The sequence below is a fragment of the Acanthaster planci genome, linkage group LG06 (assembly GCF_054643075.1).
Source record: "Acanthaster planci isolate LZ-2023a linkage group LG06, COTS_SCS, whole genome shotgun sequence".
Lineage (NCBI taxonomy): Eukaryota > Metazoa > Echinodermata > Asteroidea > Valvatida > Acanthasteridae > Acanthaster > Acanthaster planci.
The window spans coordinates 10,892,749-10,912,911 of NC_141782.1; the positions used below are offsets into that span (position 1 = coordinate 10,892,749).

A 20,163-nucleotide genomic window follows, 5' to 3' on the forward strand; every position below is an offset into this window, starting at 1 on the left:
CTCCTGTGGATGCTTTGCCGACTGTACCATACAGATAACAGATACGAGCGTAAGTAACTCCGAAGAGGTAGCAAGGTTATCCCTGCTCTTTATGGCTGGGCGGGGAATGGGACACTCTTTCCGCCCATTAAGGCAAAACGTGGCATAAAATACGTTGGTAGTTCAAATTACGTAATTAAACGAAATACCATGGAACCGATCATAATGCCAGAACCATGACTGGGGTGACTTCATTGAGAGGCACCTGGAGACCCACGTAGGACGTTTCAAGCTGAAGTCACTTATTTCGGACGTGGTTTATCACCGGGAGCAGACCTCTCAGACGACATTCACTTTTTTCGTAATGTAAGTGGACGGACAACATCTTTATCATTATACAGAGACCGGACCTCGATCCTGCATACCCAATCAGTCTTTAGCGAGTTAAATTTGAATCAAATCTGGTAAAATGAGCTCTTTAAATTCCGTGAACATAATAATTTGAATTCTCCGTACTAAAGACACTGTTGCAATACCTCGTGATTTGGGGCAAGTTTTTACTTATTAGTTACATAGGATACACCTTGCCTCATACACAGTTTTCATTGGATAGGAAGGGTATAAAGGAACCAGTCCATTCCAGAGATGGTGGTTGCTATGAAAAAAACACCAAAATTGGCTCGAATCACAAGGTGTAGCAACAATGGCTTTAGTCTGGGGAAATTGTTATGCTTATGTGCAACAGAGCTATGTGTACCAGAATTTATTCAAATTTAATTAACCCGCAAAAGGTTTATTTAGAAGGCCGGTTTGACAACGGGTGCTGTTATAGATGTACTCGATTGATTGTGTCAGTAACCCGTGCATGTTAAGGCCATCTACGTCCTTTTGAAAAAATGTACATCAGCTGCATCTGCGATCTACACATTATAACATTACAATCATTTACAAAAGTTGAAGACCATCTGGAATTTTATTAGTATTTCTGTCACTGGGCCTGCATTACATTGTCTCATTGAATGTTTGCTTAAATTAATTAACATGTTTTTACAATGGTGCATAACATCAGCGTAGTGCTATATACCCATTGAATGAACTACTTTTGTAAAGGCAGGTATTTGTTGACATTTTGTCTGTAAGGCCTTAAGAAAAGCCAGTCTAAGTAATCAGAAATAAAGGAGGGTACACTAAATATCAGATTGTTAAAAGTTTAAACCACAGAAATGTCGTCAATTAGCAATTTGACCAAGATACTATTTGAAAATAAACATAAGTTGTCATGATTGAATGGTTTAAGTTTGGCTTTTCTTCAGGTTAATGTATTTTGTATGGGTGGTCCGAAACCTTTGCAAATGACTATACACCTAGGCTTGCTTAAAATCGACGCGTTTATATATCATTTCATGAGGTGAGAAGGGTCAAGCTTCGACACCGAGTACATTGTCAAATGCCTCCATAAGATAAGTGGTATTCTCCTGTTGAAACCTTTTTTTCCTTGAAATAGACTAGGTTACTGAAAAGCTCCTGATAAATTGTCTTGGTGAAATTAAGGCGGATTCCTGCAAGGTATGCCCTCTGAAAAAGAGATTGATTAAAACAACCAAAAATGGTACAAAACAGCAACTAAGTAGCAAGTATGTGTCAAAACAATCGGTTGGTTGGACACATCTACCGATTACGGGTTATTTTAACCAACTTCCCTCGCTTGCCTTGTCTCTATTTGCTTGACAGATAGCATTGAATTAATGCTGGTCTCGTTTTGCAGTCATAAATTCACAGCCAGATGCTGTATTCAAGATACTTTACAGTTCATAGTTATTCCCATCATAAAACATTGCAATTATACATGACATGTGGCCTTCAGAGTTATAGTATGTGACTGAAGTATGCAGTAGATTAACTGAGAAGCTAAAAGTGTCTTCATCATAGGATCGAATTGACAATCGTATACGTGATAAATAAGAGACGTATTTTGGGGCATAGTTTTAACGACTTGGGCATTGTATGCGGTGCTCAAATAGATGTAGTATATAATATCAGAACACCTGTGGTTGTCACCAGGCATTGACAAGGAAAGGGTAATATAGAAAGGACAAAGTAAACACATCAAACAACCAGATAAATCGGTGGCAAATTTCGTTTTGAACCTGAGTCCATTTTGATTTAAAAAAAAAAAAAATTATGTTCCACCCCCCAATATTTCCTTCCGTCGTTTGTCAAGATGCATCGGTGTTCATGAAAACAAGATGCTATTATATCTCGATCTAACATCTTCATGTCTTTTTGGGGGTGTTAAACTGGATGGCTTGCACCGGAAATAGTACATTGGACGAGCGACGCTCAGGTAGACAAAGGCCTAATTGATAAACGTGCACAGTGTTGGTGCGGCGAGGTCGAGGAAACCTGATGTACATATTAATTCATATTCTTTGCTTCAACATTGTTGGAGCTAATTAATAATTAGCACTCCAATGATATTTCGCTTTCTCTGATCGGGTTTTGTTTTGCTGGCGAGTTGCATTCATTTCTATCATATTTCACTGGGCCTATATGACGGCAACTTGCATCCTTATATTTCACTTTCTGCCAATAAGCTGCATTTTTGTAATATTTCACTTGTTAGAAATGTATGCCGTCAACTTCACTTTTTGTACGGAACTGCAACCCGCAGCGTAGTCTTGCTTCCAAGACGTTACTATCTTTAGCTGTGTCCGCTTATTAATGAACGTGTCACGAGCTATACCAAGGTCGCGGTGGGGCCGCTGGATGGACGTGACCGCGCCGGCAGTCAGACAGCATAACATCAGCTCCACGGTCGTGCATTATTTGTGGGAAACAGTTAATCACCGGAAAAAGTACGCTTCGCTTAAATCTAAGGAAAAGTTCCCCTTCAGGAAGTTTCACGAATCACAAAGCTACAAACTAAAGAGATAGACAGGAGTATTTTGTGCGACTTTTCCAATCGAAAATTAAAAAAACATATACAGTCATCGTCAAGTATAACAGAATTGCTCAGGAAAACATACTCAGAAAAGACAAACCGGCAATCAAACGTAAACCCTGTTCCTTCCCCATCCCAGCCAAGGAAGAGAATTGCACTTACCAGTCCAGGAACACCGTCATCAAAGGTGAAATTTTGTGATGTCAGTGGACCGAAAACCTCTTTATCATTCTACACAGACCGGACCTCGACCTAGCACACCCAATCAGTCTTTAGTGAGTTTAATTTGAATCAAATCTGGTACACTGAGTTCTTTAAATTCCGTGAACATAATGATTTGAATTCTCCGTACTAAAGACACTGTTGCAATACCCCGTGATTTGGGGCAAGCTTTTACTTATAAGTTACATAAGATACAACTTGCCTCATGCGTAGTTTTCATTGGATAGGAAGGGTAAAAGAGAATCAGTCCATTCCAGAGATGGTGGTTGCTATGAAAAAAAACCCACCAAAATTGGCTCGAATCACAAGGTGTAGCAACAATGGCTTTAGTCTGGGGAAATTGTTATGCTTATGTGCAACAGAGCTATGTGTACCAGAATTTATTCAAATTTAATTAACCCGCAAAAGGTTTATTTAGAAGGCCGGTTTGACAACGGGTGCTGTTATAGATGTACTCGATTGATTGTGTCAGTAACCCGTGCATGTTAAGGCCATCTACGTCCTTTTGAAATAAAGTACATCAGCTGCATCTGCGATCTACACATTATGACATTACAGTCATTCGCAAAAGTTGAAGACCACCTGGAATTTTATTAGTATTTCTGTCACTGGGCCTGCATTACATTGTCTCATTGAATGTTTGCTTAAATTAATTAACATGTTTTTACAATGGTGCATAACATCAGCGTAGTGCTATATACCCATTGAATGAACTACTTTTGTAAAGGCAGGTATTTGTTGATATTTTGTCTGTAAGGCCTTAAGAAAAGCCAGTCTAAGTAATCAGAAATAAAGGAGGGTACACTAAATATCAGATTGTTAAAAGTTTAAACCACAGAAATGTCGTCAAATAGCAATTTGACCAAGATACTATTTGAAAATAAACATAAGTTGTCATGATTAAATGGTTTAAGTTTGGCTTTTCTTCAGGTTAATGTATTTTGTATGGGTGGTCCGAAACCTTTGCAAATGACTATACACCTAGGCTGGCTTAAAATCGACGCGTTTATATATCATTTCATGAGGTGAGAAGGGTCAAGCTTCGACACCCGAGTACATTGTCAAATGCCTCCATAAGATAAGTGGTATTCTCCTGTTGAAACCTTTTTTTCCTTGAAATAGACTAGGTTACTGAAAAGCTCCTGATAAACTGTCTAGGTGAAATTAGGGCGGATTCCTGCAAGGTATGCCCTCTGAAAAAGAGATTGATTAAAACAACCAAAAATGGTACAAAACAGCAACTAAGTAGCAAGTATGTGTCAAAACAATCGGTTGGTTGGACACATCTACCGATTACGGGTTATTTTAACCAACTTCCCTCGCTTGCCTTGTCTCTATTTGCTTGACAGATAACATTGAATTAATGCTGGTCTCATTTTGCAGTCATAAATTCACAGCCAGATGCTGTATTCAAGATACTTTACAGTTCATAGTTATTCCCATCATAAAACATTGCAATTATACATGACACGTGGCCTTCAGAGTTATAGTATGTGACTGAAGTATGCAGTAGTTTAACTGAGAAGCTAAAAGTGTCTCCATCATAGGATAAAATTGACAACCGTATACCTGATAAATAAAAGACGTATTTTGGGGCATAGTTTTAACGACTTCCGCATTGTATGCGGTGCTCAAATAGATGTAGTATATAATATCAGAACACCTGTGGTTGTCACCAGGCATTGACAATGAAAGGGTAATATAGAAAGGACAAAGTAAACACGTCAAATAACCAGATAAATCGGTGGCAACTTTCATTTTGAACCAGAGTCCATTTTGATTTTTAAAATTTTTTTTGGGCCGTGTCCGACATGGGCTTCCAGAGCTACGGCTAGGTCTCCACGCAATTCCTATGGAGCGAAGACCTAGACCTAGCTCTAGACAAGAGATTCGAATTCAGATGCAGCCTTACCTACGCTTACGACAATCCTGCACTATCGGCCATCACATAGCGCCCTCAGTTGACTGGTAAAATGTTCTGCGCGAAAGCGTTCATTATTACATGAACACAGATAGTAAAGTCTTGGAACCAAGACTACCCGCGGCTCGGCTGCAATCTGAGCAGGGGCGACCTCGCTCATTCATTTCCAGCCATACGCATAATACACTCATGTAGGGTACTTTACATTGTCTCTAAGTTAATGCATACCCAGTCTCATTTTAGTTTACCTTGGGGCTTTCCACGCAAAGATGGTAACAATCCTCTGCGGAAAGGTGTGTATTTATTTTTATTTTAATTAATCTTTTTAGAGGTAATAGGGCTCAGTTAAAATGTAGTATTATCGTACGATGGCCTGCCTTTATGTGCAGTAATTCTATTACAACAATATATTCAAAGTCTTTATCACAAACACGTATGGCTAAATAAGTTACTATTTACAAAAAATACTTTAATAATAATTATGTGAAAACAATGCCATTAACTCAGAAAACACGCACGGAATATAAATACAAAGTGCCAATGCCATATCAAAGTGGTCCAGTTATATTTTCATCTAGTTCAGGCAAGTGACTCGTGGCTACTACATGGATTATAATATACATTTTCATCACAGAAAATTGAGTTTACGGTTGCAGGTGAAATAGGCCTACAGCAAGAAGATTAAACGATCGACATGAAATTCAAAACTACAAAGCACAAAAAAGGGCTAGTAATTATTATTTAAAAAACTAGCACACTACTTAACATGAATATTATTTTAGAAAAACAATTTGCATTTTCTTTTCTTACAGCCAATACCTTAATTTTCAAGATCTCCTATACAATATTTACATGAACGAGAATCTTCAAAACCAAATAGGGGACCTTGTGTCAAAAGTTGAACAGTGAGGTTTGATATAACGTAGAAGCGATGGAACACTTGCTAGCTGTTCGGCTGTGTAACAAAAACTCCATGCCGCGATTTTAAACCATTCTAGTGACGTCACCTTATTCAGAAAGTGTCAATTGTTCAGAAGAATTTCCAATAAAATTAACTGTATATTCTTCAAAAACCGATAGATCAAAATATACACAGAAATGGAGGTGTGACATTGAATTATTACGTCAAGCATAATGGGAAACGCTCGTAACAGTTTACGGTTGATATTCTCTCTGAATCTTTTCGACCTGCTGCGCTGCATTTTCTGTTTCCTGTTCAGTGGCGAATTCAGATTTTCATTTCCCTTATTTTTACTGTGTCTTGTTCATTTATATACATAATCCTTTTTTATTCTTATTTTATCTTTTTCGTCAGTTCACTTATTCATATTTATATATGCTACTTGTAACGTATGTTGTTCTGTAATTTGTCTTTGTATTTCTTTTAACAAATCGCATTTAGCCAATTTACTTTCAGTTGAACCTAGGTTTTAACTCTTTCTTTGTTATTAAAGTAAATATTTTAAAATTAATTTATCATGTCAGGCAGTCTCCTTACGACGGACAGAGAATACTGTCCGAAATATTGAGTACGCACCGGTTCTTTTCAGAACCACACATACTAGCAAAAGAGATATCCTTGCATGGTGCTACCGCAAACCTGTTTACTTAACAATTCATGCGCATGTATAACTTTACAGAACAGATTAATCATTTAGAAACTTATCTATCCATGGTGATATTCCATGGTGATCTTTCAAATGCATGTATTTCAAAACAAAATAATTTCCTACTTTGATGGAGGCATTTTGATGAGTAAGTATGTAATTCCAAGGTTGTGAACGTGGCCTCCATTGGAAGAGACAGTCAACTGTTGTTACAAAATTAGCTGCTCGAAAAATTGCTTGTTGGTACTGTAAAATGTCGCCAACTCCGCACAGTCATAATGTACTATATTATCTTAGTTAACCTTGGAAAACACCAAGTTTGTATGAAATAGCAAAGGGCTATGTACGTTAATGTTTGGACGGGGTAAAAGTTGTGAAACATATTTTGTTTCACTACCAAAAGAACTATATTATGCGAAAAAAATGCATGGATGGGCATTTTCCAGACTGTGCATTACAAACAAAAACACCTCGCCACCAACTCCAAGGGGGGGGGGTGATGCTCCAAAATATATGTAGAAATACGCAGGCAGGGTGTAATTCTATCGGGTGCGTTCTCGCAAGAAGAAAGCTTTGCACGTACACAAGTTTCTATTCTTTAGATCCATTGTGGGTGTCAACTGTCACACTTCCTTCCCCAGTAGACTTGCCACCCAAAACTCCACTCCAGGTTTCATCTTACTAATGACAAAATTTCGTTTCTGCGTCATTTCTTTTAACAGAACTATCACATTCATCTGAAAAAAAATAGCAAGATGGATGAACGTATTTTCTAATCTAAAAAAAGGGAAAGAAAAAACAGAATAGGCCTGGTACACATTGTTTTTATTCGATGCATCATGTATATGAAAGATTTTTATTTTCTTGATGATTTAATCAGATTTGGAACGGTAGGAATTCTGAAAAAAGGTCCGACGTCACTGGCAATTTGTGAAATAAACTCATGTTTATAGTGCTTTTGGATATTGATAAATTCTACAAAGTGAAAAAAACCTGACTTACCAGAGTCAAGATCACACTGCTTCACCTTCAGTGGTTTTACAGTGCTTGAACTGGAATTCCATATCCTGAAAACGATGAAATGTCAACTTTCAGCATCATTCTTCCATTAAGCAGTTTGTTCAAGTTTGTTAAAATGAAGATGGTGAATAAATTTATCGATTCAAACTTATAATTTTGAGGTGCGTTACTGCAGTAAAAGTAATCTTTGCTGTTGAGAAATATCTTCCTAGCGACTGTCAAGTGGTGACTTTGGAAAGTACATCCCCTGGATGTTTTTTTTTTCAGTTAAGTATTAAATTTCTCCTATACGCGCAGAGGAATGTCCTTCTAATCTAAACCCGTCTAATAGCCGGTCGGGGTGGGCCATACATAACGGCCGTAGAGAATAACAAAGGGTTATCTCAATTCGATACATGTACGCCAAGGTCAGTTTCCTTGACCAAGTTGTGAAATTGTATGCACGTTTTGGTGCTCAAATGTATTTCTTGGATGGATCCTTTCGCCGTCTTAGCTGAGATACGTAACGCAATCTCTCTTTATGGTGAGGCCGCCTCTACATATTAGTTTTTGGTCCTTTCTGTATCTGCACGCGTTAAGCGCGTTCCACCCCTGTGCAGTCTCCATGAACACAGCCGGCAACTGAAAGACACGAAGCGCACTGAAATGCATGAAAAAGCACCCTTAATTCTTCGACATCTTCCTCCTTTTTACTTACTTTGTCTTCAGGAACACCGCCAACCCTCCACACACGGCTAGTAACGCTAACGAACCAACTACGATGCCGGCGATGGCGCCAGGCGAGAGACCCGGGGGTGGCAGCGGCCAGATCGGGGTCCGGTCTGGCGGCACGTCCGTGACGATGTCTGGCGGTTCCACCTTGCCCGCCTCCACCTTGGTTATCGAGGCGTTGATGCCAGCATCATTCAGGTCGTCTGTCAGCTTCGCTTGGTACTTCCGAATGACTTGAAGGAGGAGATCTTGATCTAGGTAGGCGTCTGGTGAGAACCAAAAAAAAAAAATTGAATGTCGAGAGCACACATCGAGTTTTATACACTGAAGAATAGAAGCCTTGTCTTCGAAAAACGAGATGATTCCTGAATATGTCAGTACTTCAGTCTTCAAGTCGCTCCGCTAAGTATCCAGACAACAGACCTACTTCTCAACAGGATACACACAGAGGACATTTTTGCCTTGGTTAAATTTAACCCATGTGAGGGTGAAGACTGCAACTGCTTCGGGAATTAAAATAACTGACTGGTTCATCTCGACCAAAATGTAAAACCATTTGTGGATTAAGAATCATGAACCAGAAATAGATCCTAACCCAATGAACATGGTTGATAAAACCCGATTTGGGGTGGCTGCTATTTTCACCCTCCTTTGGGGTAAAATTTAACGCAGACGATTTCAGTGCAGCATAAACAGCTGCCAACATTCGATAAACAGCAGTTAATTCCGACAAGGTGAACTCTACCTGGCGTAGCACCCCTCTCGTACATTGCATGTTCAGTGTCAGCCTTTTGTCGACTCTGAGTTGTTGGCGATCCCCCTTTGACACACAGCTCTGATTCTCCCAGTTCCCTTGCCAGGAACATGGTGGAAAATTCGTTCTCGATGTCTTCACTTGGTTCTGGATATCCACTGGCGACTAGAATGTCAGACTCGTTCGCGTAGGAGAACTTTTCTGAGCTGAAAAGAAAGATTCGGAAAAGAAGAATGATGGAAAACCGAAGTCGTTTGGCCATTGATCTCCACAGTGACGTGGAGGTCGATGGAATTTGCCAATCATACAGATCTGCAATATATATTGTTGGGTGTGTCAACAACCGTCGCTAGAACTGGGTGGGCGCACACACACACAAACTATGCAATGGGTACCCATCTTTGGCTCAGCTGTCGACTGTTAAAGTTCGTTTTCCCCTGTGGTAAGTTTGTCCACAACTTCAATCGGAGTATCTCCTTGGATTAAAGTAAAAGATTGTTTTTCCCCCGTCCAGTTTACTCATAACACGACAACAGACAAACTCTGACCATTTTAATTCCTACCCAAGTTTTTTTTCTTTTGAGCGGGAGTGGCTCTTAGCCTTTGTTCAGGGAAACTTGCATTTCGAAAATCCTAGAACAGATATACCAAGGATCGGGACTGCAACGTGTTGCGCTGCTGTGATAATGCTGGCGCATAATACATTTATGTCCAACGTTGGTGTGGGATTATTTCTTCTCGATTTACGTGCTTTTATAAGTGAAAGTGCCAGCGTCGACACTAGGCCTACACTCATTAGACTCGTAGGAGGCAGCATATAAATAGCACAATGACGGTCTTTTCTTGGAAGGGACCTCATTCATTGTAAGAAAAAGGACGAAAAGTGACGAGGTGTCCTTGGTTATGATATTTAGTTGTTCCCCTTTAAAATCACAGGGAACTTTTTTCCATGTTAGGTGAAACTATAATCTCTATTATGTAACTTACGTTGTCTTGGAACCTCGGTCTGGGCAGCAAACTTCGAAATTGTCATTGCAGTGTGTCGTCAAGGATTCTGCGATGCCTGTTTTAAAAATCGGTTCCATTTCCCCCCACTGGAAGTAGAAGAGAGTGTGTTAATATCTCACCCAGTAGCCAATCAAAACACGCCATGTTAGCCAATGCCCAGCGCTCAAAGAATTATCATTCAGAAAGTGCACACGTCACTATGTTTTAGGCCTACGTAATCCGAAAGCGCCCCTAAAGGCGCAGACTGATGGAGGTTGAGGAAGTTACCCTACTCATGCACTGTGAGAAGAAAGTTAACAGTACTTACCCTGTTAAAGTCCGCAGAGAGAATGATTACCACGCCATTGGCAATGTCCTCTTTGCTATCTGTAGACAAACGTAATAAAAGGATGTCAAGCAAATCGTTTTATTTAAAAACTTTGGCGAACAATTTTCCTCAAATAGTTTGACGTCAGCTCTTACAGAGGTTGTCCATGCCATACGCTTTTCCAGACCGTCCCAAGGGCTTTCCATGGCTTCCTGATGAGCCGGTGCGTGGATTATAATGTAAATATTAAACAGTGCTACTGCCTTTGAAAGAGATTGTGTTGGAATCAAACTTTAGCTTCTCTGTTCAGATTTTACAAGTGCTTAGAACAAAATCGCGGAATGATTCTGTTGTGTTTAATTAATTACAGGATGCTGGTCCGCCGTTGATTATATCAAAGCATGACACGTGATTGCCGACCCACACCAGTCAGATGACGGGTTCGTATTTGGGTGATGTATAAAGTGGACCGATGAAGCAAACGTGCATTTCGAGGCATAAGCTGCTGACTAGGGGAGAACATCTTTTTTTCAAACTCTGGCCGCCTATTAAGTTAGGAAACTGACCAAATGACAGTCTGCCCAAATTCCTTTGCTACGACTGGATTTAACGCGTGTGCCTATGGAGCCCGACCGATTGTGGCTTCATGCCGACGTCAATTAGTAATTCGGACAAGTCGATTCTTCAAATTACAACTCACGCTGGCATAGTTTTCCCTGGTAACCTTGGAAGCATCTGCATTTGCAGGCCTCTTCGTCAAATTTACCGCCGTTCTGACAATCAAGCAGCGGACACTCGGTGGGTTGTGTTGATGTTTGTTCCAAGGTAGGCTTTGGTTCTAAGGGAAGAAGGCAAACACCACGACAACTGAATCAACCATTACGCAAGTGCTTTAACTGAATCAGATAAATCAAATATTTTCTTGTGAGAAAACAATCTGCTCAGGAAAAGGAAATGGAAAACCAAGATTAAACAGACGAAGAACAAAGAAGGAAGGAGGGCAGCTACATTCGCAGGTAATTCGCATTAATTCGCAGGTAATCTATATATTTGCATATGAGAAAATATCTGAAAAGCGCCTCGATGATCCTTACTGCTCCCCTACGACTTTTCCACGATCTGTCAGAGCTGTGCTTTGTCCCTCCTCTAGAAATATCTCGGCCCAACCATATAGAGTTACCGCAGGAAATATGATCGATACAAAGCCCATGAGCTTTGGGAAAAGCGATGGACTACCGATGTATTCTAAGGGTTCAAAAATGGTAAAAAAAAAGTGCCATTCGTTCAAACCAAAACGATACACACATGGCATATTTTTAAGATAAAGAAAATAAAGCTAATGTACAGACATTTTCATAAAATATACCGAGGCGCCATGTCAAAGATTCTCCGACTTAATTTTATTTTATTTTAATCCCTAGAATGTACATTTACTGAGATCAGAACGAGGAAACCACTACAAGGAACTTGAAAGAATCAAGTGATCACTCACCATCGCAAAGTTCTCCCTGGTACTGAGGGGGACATTTGCACTCACACGTCTCCTCGTCGTAAACACCGCCGTTTTGACAATCCAGCGGCACACAGACCTTAGGAGTGGGAGTCGGTCCTGGTGTCGTCGGTGGCTTTAAGGTCGGTACCCCTAAAAGTCGGAAGCAGAAATCTCTTATTTTAATTCAGGCAATTCTAATACAGTAGTAGTGAAATCTGGGCTTCACAGTACAGGGGTTCAGTCAAAGTGTCTTTGAAGAGATTCTTATGAATGACCATAGTGTGGGTCAAGACCAGATAGTCGCAAGCTTGTTTAACTGGCGCTGTTTAGTAGGGTTCTTCGCTACACACGTCCGCCATAGTGTTTTATCCTTGGATGGACGGGTTGGATGTGACCTGGTGTACCCAATATTGGGACACCTTTCATACATGACTGACGTATTAAAGCAAAGGGGAAATGAGTGCAGGTATTAGGAACCACCCACATGAAACACCTTCTTTAAACCACTTTAATATGTTCAATAATAAGGGCTATTATGAACATAGGAGCTGTTGAGTTCCTTGTGGGCGTGGTTAGGGGCACTTTACCATTCTCTTCCCTCGAAGAGTTTCAGGATAAAAATTCTAGCATTGCCTGAAAATGTTAACCAAACTCCCCCTCGAGAAAACAAGCCACCTAAGAAAAGTGCATGGGTCCAAGTCATGTGATCAGAATTTGCTTTCAACACGTTGACTATTGGTGCCGTGTACTGGATGCAATGGAAAAGTCGACAACTTACTCTTGTCCACCGAATAACGTGTGTAAAAAAATTATAATAAAACAACACTATTAAATCATTTCATTTCAGTATAAAAGCACTCACCAGGACAATAGAAATCGGGGTCTTGCTCGACTGTAGGAATAAAGAAATTAAATTCATGAGAATCCATTGGAAAACTGACCAATGCTACATAACATCAAACTGCGTGTGGAAAAATATGACACAGTGGAAACATATATTTGAATGAATTTATTTGAACGTCTCCCATCAAAGACCTTAAATCTTGGCAACAGAATTACCTCCAAGGGGTTGCCTAATTAGAAATAGAGGTCAATCGGTTACTAATTCTTGAAGACTTAATTAATTGGATGGAGGATGGCGCTGTTGCTAGGTAACAGACATGCAGTAATATGAACATCAAGATAAGGTCATAGAGGTTCCTACTAAGAGATCATTTTTCTATTTTAATATACTTATTTGAACTCATTTAAAAGGAAACAACTCATGGCCACTGTTCTTCGGTTGCACTTCACCTCGTTGTGTGACGTGAGATATTTGCTCCTGGTATCAAAGTTCCCTACAGGTAGAACTTAAAACAAACCGATTCATTGAGCAAACAATTGGCCATTTCCCACAATTTCTAAACCCAGATGTGCTGCCCTAGCTCTGTTTTATGCTGGACCAAATGATTTTATCTTTATAGTGAAAATCAATACTCCCGACCACCTACCGACACATAGTTCACATGTCGCTGGACAGGTTGCGAGCATGAATTCATGGTCCTCTGCAGTTTCATCCCAACACCATGGTTTTGGATATCCACCATTTAAAATGCCGCACCTGCTGTCGAAATCTTCACATATATCTGACGAATAAAAGCCCATTTCTCTAGTTTAACGGTTTCTGATAACCAACCCAACCATATCCCATCCAGCCCAGCCCAACCCAACTAAACCCCACCCGACCCAACCCCACTCCACCAGACATAATTCAATCAACCCCCAAACACGATTCTAACCTCATCCACCGCAATCCCATCAAACTCATCACAACCCATCGTAGCCCATCCAAACCCACACAAACTCACACAACGCCATCATACCCTACATTATGTGGACATCTTTTGTGCAGAGGTCGACACTATGTATGCTACGCCTGCACCGCTGAACTCAATCCAAGACTATAGCGCATTTTCAGTCCCGAGATTTTTGAAGGTCAGCGTCCAATTTACACAGATGAGCGCGGAAACGTGCGCGCCTTCAAAGTCTCTTAACATTTTGGCGTAGATGAAATTTCCAGTAGAAATAAACTGATTCGAAAATACGCGCTTCTCCGCGGACATTCCGAAATGCGTTTGGCCGTCATGTTACGTCACGTGTAAAACCTCGATAGGCTAATACAACATACCAGCGCAATCAGTTCCTTGGAAACCGTTTGGGCACTTGCAGGAGCAACTGGTACTGTTCAATTCCCCACAGCTTTCGCATGCCTGAGCACAAACTGCAAGAAAAATAACGAACAAGACTCTATGAAATGTACACACCGTCCTGGATGGGCCCTTTTGGGTTATCAAACTCTAACTTTAATTTAAAAGATATTTTCGCTTGCCTTGACGACACTTTGAAAGGTAAGATTTTGTTAATGGTTTCTTTCGCTGTTCCTCTTTATTTTGCGGAGGACGACCGTAACTCCAAGACGTCTTTTTTCCAGAGAGAGGGGGAGGTTGCGTACAGCCCCACCCAACTCTTCACAACCTATAATGTAAATACGCTGTATAGACATCACTTCATAAAATACCCTGCTTGTCAGGTCTGGCCAATATGTTCCCTAGGTTAGAGTACTACTTGGTGTTAAACTTACCACATTTCTCAGTGTGATCGGAACACAGTCCTACAGGGAGAGACGAAAATTAGTATAAAGGAGGATTAACCATCTGAAATGAGATCATTATCCTGTAAAATTGCAATTGCATCTCACAGGAATAACAGCCGTTTTGAGATGTCGGCTAGCCACCCAATACTTCTTCATTAGAAACGTAAGCACAGTCTTTGTGTACTCTCACACAGACCATACCAGCTTTTATGTAAACATAGTAAACTGCCAGGTTAACTCAACCTTAGGGGATTTTTCGGTCGTAGCTATGCTGACTTACTGCAGAGACTGTTGTAGCATTCCCCAACGCCCGAGTCGCATTTCGTGCAATTTGGACCTGGTTTGTACGGCTTCAGCCCGCCAACGTTTCCGCTGGAAATAAGACCACACTTATTTGACTACAATGATCCAAACCGAGACAATATATTTTAACAATTTACGTGGTTTTCTAGCTACCTAGTTGTTAAAAAGCAACAGATAATCTGCAATGGAATCTAAAGCAATTTCGAGCAGTAACCATTTGTCTAGTACTGTTCGACTTTTCCTGGTACCTTGTGCACAACGTATAATTACCAGGAATACCACGCCAAATCGTACGAGTGGTTGACTACATGTAATGGTCATCGTATTTACTTCTCTAAGATCCTAAGATACCCTTATTTGGTCTGGTTCGAAATATTCAACTAGACTATAATTTAACTAACCACCTGTAGGGAGATACGTTGGTCAAATTATGGTCAAGTATATTTGTCGCTCGAACTTGCTTTGGACTGGCCGCTTCCAAACTACCGTTTAAAATAACCTGTTCGCTTACTGAAGGAGACAGCGGCTCAATCATGCCTTTCCTATAGGTGCGCGTATTACTACCTGTTGGTTCGGACGCGACTGCCTCAGATCTTGAAGATGGAAAGTCGTTTTACTCTTTCAGGGCATGAGACCCTAATCATTGGCCTTATCATGAACATTTTGCTTGAAGCGTTTGGGCATACATACGTCGGGCCGTAGTTACACGTGACAATCCAGACGTTATCGTAGTCTGTTTTATCGACAGACTCACAGAAGTCCATTCCACATCCAAGGGCGTAGCTCGTAGCCCAAGCAAGCTGTCGTGTGAGATTGAAAAGAAATTGTACTTCATATCCAAGAGGATAAGGGAATTAACGGAGCCCCTAAAGGGACATGCGTTGAAAACAAACCCCGTATACAAAAATAATTTCAGTTTGTAGGCCTATTTCGTGCGCACGAAATACAGACTGAAATTATTTTTGTACTCTGAGTTTGCATGTCCCATAGGGGCCCCGTAGGAATGAGATTGTTGGAGGCATAAGAGAAACAGGGACGCAAAAACTGCTGGTCTTCGATGTTGCAAATCATAAATATACACGAGACTTCGCTGTTAATCGAGAATAAGGGCACTCTAATTATATTCTCTGCTTCTCATATCTTTTTTCAATTGAGGGAGGGTCGGTCGGTTGGTCCAAAACCAATTCCTGAAAAAAAAAAATCCATGCTGCTACCATATAGATGACTGAACAAATCAGGCAAAGTACCGGCACACATTGGATACTTGTCACTTGTTTTTATAATTATTAAATACCATAATTGTCTGTTTCTAGCTGAGTACAGAGAAATATATTATCGGTACACAATACTATACCTCGTTCGAGTCAGTGTCAAGACACCGTACGGTGTTCATGTGTGCAGTGTGTATGCATGTAGGTCAGTCTATAAATTAGATGTCATTTTTTTCGTGTCCCTGTTACATCTGACATGATTTTGTAAGCTCACAACACATTTTTTATGAGTTTAAGAGTGATGAATTAATGCAAATTACCTGCCAAACAAATAGTAATAGTTTAAAATCAATTTAGGTAATATTTCCATGTCAAATTACACATGTCATTGAAGTGCATTGGGTGCGGTGCGGTACGGTACCGCGCGGTCTGATATTTATGCCATACCGTGTGTTTCGACTGTCGTAGCTTCGGTTTGGGTGAAATCGTATCGCACCGTACATTTTCAGCGCTGTTTTTGTACAGGTCATCACACCCTACCTTTTTAAGGCAAAGTCCTCTTAGCTGTTCAGCAGGGTCGGTGGAGAAAAGTTTTTTTTCCGAGTCGGGAGCCAAAAATAGGGTCGGTCGGAAATGAGAACCATAGAATTTAAAAAGAGTGCTCAAGGCCATGTCGGTGGGAAACGAATTAGTTTTGTTGTGAAGAATTCAAGAGGTTTTTTCTCATTTTATCCTTTTTAATATTTTTAAACATTACAATAATATCACACGACCTTTTGTATTCTGATCATGTTGGGCCACCGCCCACTACTGGTGTAAATCTAGGGGGGAGATTCTGAAGAATCTGGCGTCACATTATTACACTGTGTCACATCATTGTTATGCATAGTTGGTGATTTCATCATCTTTGTTGTATTACCTTTTTGGAGGGATTGTCCGCAGTCTTTTTAAATAAGCCATGGTGGCACAAACCTGCGTGTAATGCCCGCACGCTTTGCCACTCTCACAGGCGCCGGTCTCGAACGTGTAGTGGCGGATCTCGTTGTACCAGGCGGTGGACACGGCCTTACCGCTGGGTCGGTTGCCGTAGCCGGTGATCAGGTATAGGTTCTGGCCGAGTCTTGTGAATGGGCTGATGTTGGGAGTGGGCTGGCCATGTTCCCAAATGCACTCGGCAGACCAGGCCTGGGCCATCAGGGCCAGCGATTCGTCCCACTTCTGTGATGAGGGTTGAGTGTTGATCGACGGGTGGAAGAGAGAAGGGGGTGCGGGAGAAAAAAAGAGGGGTTCGTGGGTAATAGGAAGAACCAAGGGTGAAATTCGCTAACCAAAATTATACTATAATTTTATGGCAAATAAACGGGGGTGCTCTTCAGTTCACCTCTTCACAGAGCTGCCCCCAAACCGCCCACAAAATGGATTCCATAATGACGCCTACTGTTTATTCGTATCGTTTGTGCGCAAGCAGTTTAAGCACTAAATTTGTTTAAGCGTGAAAAAACCTTGCTTAAAGGTAACCAACCAAAACTCCATGTGATGTGTGTTGTTTTGGAATGGTATTTACACGTAGCTGTCTTTTGGTTAGCATGACAATCACATAGAGTTTGGGCTAAAGTAAAGGTTGTTTTTAAGTACTTTTTTTGTCTGTACTAAGCAACTCTATGAAATTGGCCTCTGGTCGTGTTCATAAACTGGGGGTAAGTTGTTCCAACTCTATTAGGCCTATGACGTTTCAAAACTGGAGTACCATAATACATATATTTTATAGCCATAGAAGATTGTGAAACCCTTGATCTTTGCATTGTAACACTTCAATGCGCTATCGTCGCTTGGCACAAGAGGCCAAACATTGTCTAAATAACAGATGTGGCTTTGCAATGACAAATATATTGATTATTGTTAGTTCATACGCAGTTTCCATGGCGATCAGACTTCTGTATACGCTTTATCTTTAAGTCCATAGCATAGAGCTTTATATACACCTCTTTGGTCCAGAAACAGCTGCGTGAACCTACGCAAACAGTCTCATGGTGGACTTGAATGTATCTTGAATACGTGACGAGACTATGACCCATGGTGGGTTTATTTTCCCGTTGAGCGGAGCCGACGGACGCCTTTTCCTTCTTTCGAATAATTGTCAAACAGCTGGTAGTTAGTACCTTATAGACGGTCACTTAAAGATTTGTGGGCATATGACAAGAATCACACACATGTTTAATCATTTCATGTTTTCCTGAGTCTGCTAAAACTAGCAAATATTAAATTTTAGCACATTAGCTGATTATGCAACAGGGTTATGAATGTCTGTTTTGAATTATGACTGGCAGCACTTCATGAAAGAAGCTTAATATGCGTTACTCAGCAACGCTCACACCGTGAAAATATCGAGAGCTGTCGGGTCGTACCGTATCTATATACTGAAACTCGGAAGTACATGAAAAAGCAAGGCAAGGAAAGCATTTTTTTTTTACGTTTGCGGCTGACAGCGGCAGATGTAGTGTGAAAATAAATACAGGAAGGCTTTCAAACCAGCCAAAGTCATGTACAATTATACGTGCTCGAATGACCCTTCTCATGAGTGGGAATTAAAAGTAAAAAGACGTCACAGTGGTACAAGCAAAATCATGTTGAAAAGGGAAAAATAATTCTTAAAAAAATAAATGTCAACTTTCAAAGAAGAATCGTTTTGTTGGAATAGACCTTAAACTGGCGAGGCCACTGGGCTTTTTAAGTCAAGTATACCGGCATATCGTAATCGGTCTTATTAACTCGCAAGACTTGTTACTTTGACCCCGACCAATATGATCTGAATAACCTGTGTCCCTGAGTGGGCTTTGTGTGCTTTCAGTGAACTGCGACTGAAGGCGTCAGTAGGTCGCTTAGTCTGTTCCGTTTGGGGTCAGGGGTCACTTCCGATGTGTTCATTCCGGTTACCTGGCTACTCGATTCGATATACACAGCAATCATATCATCTTTTTTTTGTTCACCATTAAAAGTTGCTGGAAGGCATTTGACTGTATTTTCAGAATGGCACTGGCTATGAATCCAACTTGTGCATCTTTCTGGAGTCTTAATGTACTGGTTATTAGTACACGTAGCCGTAGTATGCAAAGGACGACCACATCCCCCAAAATACATTTATATAGCGAGCATTGGCTAGGCCCATATTATAGGCGAAATGATACGGTCCTATAACACAACACATTCTTCAAAATGTCAATGACAGTAAGAGAGACCAAACAATGTGGATTCGGAGTGGGATTCTTAACCTATATCCCTCGAGTATTATGAACTACTAACCCATCACCCAACTCACCATGTACATCATGTTGGCTGCTTCGGGGTCTACCTTGGCTCTCAACTCATTATGAGCACCCAGGAATACGTCCTTTTCCCCCTGAGTCAGATTAACCGCCATGTAGGTCCCGTTTGCGTCAACCTGGGCGTTGACACCCGTTCCCCAGGAAAGGCATAGTCCGACAACGACAAAAACAGCCCCGACTCGTAACATGCTGGTGCACAGTGCCGATGCAATTCCTTTCCGCGCGGAGTATAGTGACAAGCGCTTCAGGGCAAATTTTTTAGTTACGCCGGCATAAGACCCTGCGGACTTCGCACACTCGCAACTAACAATTTTTTTGATTGGCTGTGAGTGTCTGGGACTTACTATTCGAAGGGAGGGGGTGAAGTTCTAACACAAGCAGTAGAGCATGCATTGGTACACATTTAATGGTAGAAAGATGACTATATACTGCCTAAACAAAAAACTTTCTGGTAATTTGTATCATAATTTATATTTACGCCAACACGTTCCAGCTTGTTTGTTTTTAAAAGCAAACTTTGAATGCAATTCTGTATGTCTCCACTCACAACATTCGTGTAATTTTAAAGTGTTTTTCAAGTTGCTTTCGTTTAGGCATGCGAGAAATACCTCGTGCCAACGGAATACTTATTTCGTGTGGCGGAAATAATGATCTCTTTCGCAGGACATACATTTTGTGTGTACAAAACAGTTATCTCCTGCACATAATTAGACGGGTTCAATTTTTTTATTT

At 40.7% G+C, this 20,163-nt stretch overlaps 1 protein-coding gene across 1 annotated transcript; it reads right to left on the minus strand.

Moving 5' to 3' along the window:
* Positions 1–751: 751 nt before the first annotated feature.
* Positions 752–19,903, minus strand: LOC110987852 (uncharacterized). The gene is made up of 16 exons (XM_087138230.1): positions 19,425–19,903; positions 17,081–17,326; positions 15,588–15,697; positions 14,875–14,966; positions 14,583–14,612; positions 14,130–14,222; positions 13,453–13,587; positions 12,825–12,854; positions 11,963–12,112; positions 11,171–11,308; positions 10,471–10,529; positions 10,143–10,249; positions 9,147–9,361; positions 8,388–8,667; positions 7,673–7,737; positions 752–7,407 (listed from the first exon to the last, which is right to left on the minus strand). Exons 1-16 carry the CDS (start codon positions 19,617–19,619, stop codon positions 7,352–7,354), a joined length of 2,001 nt encoding a protein of 666 aa, XP_086994356.1. The 5' UTR covers positions 19,620–19,903; the 3' UTR covers positions 752–7,351.
* Positions 19,904–20,163: the final 260 nt, after the last annotated feature.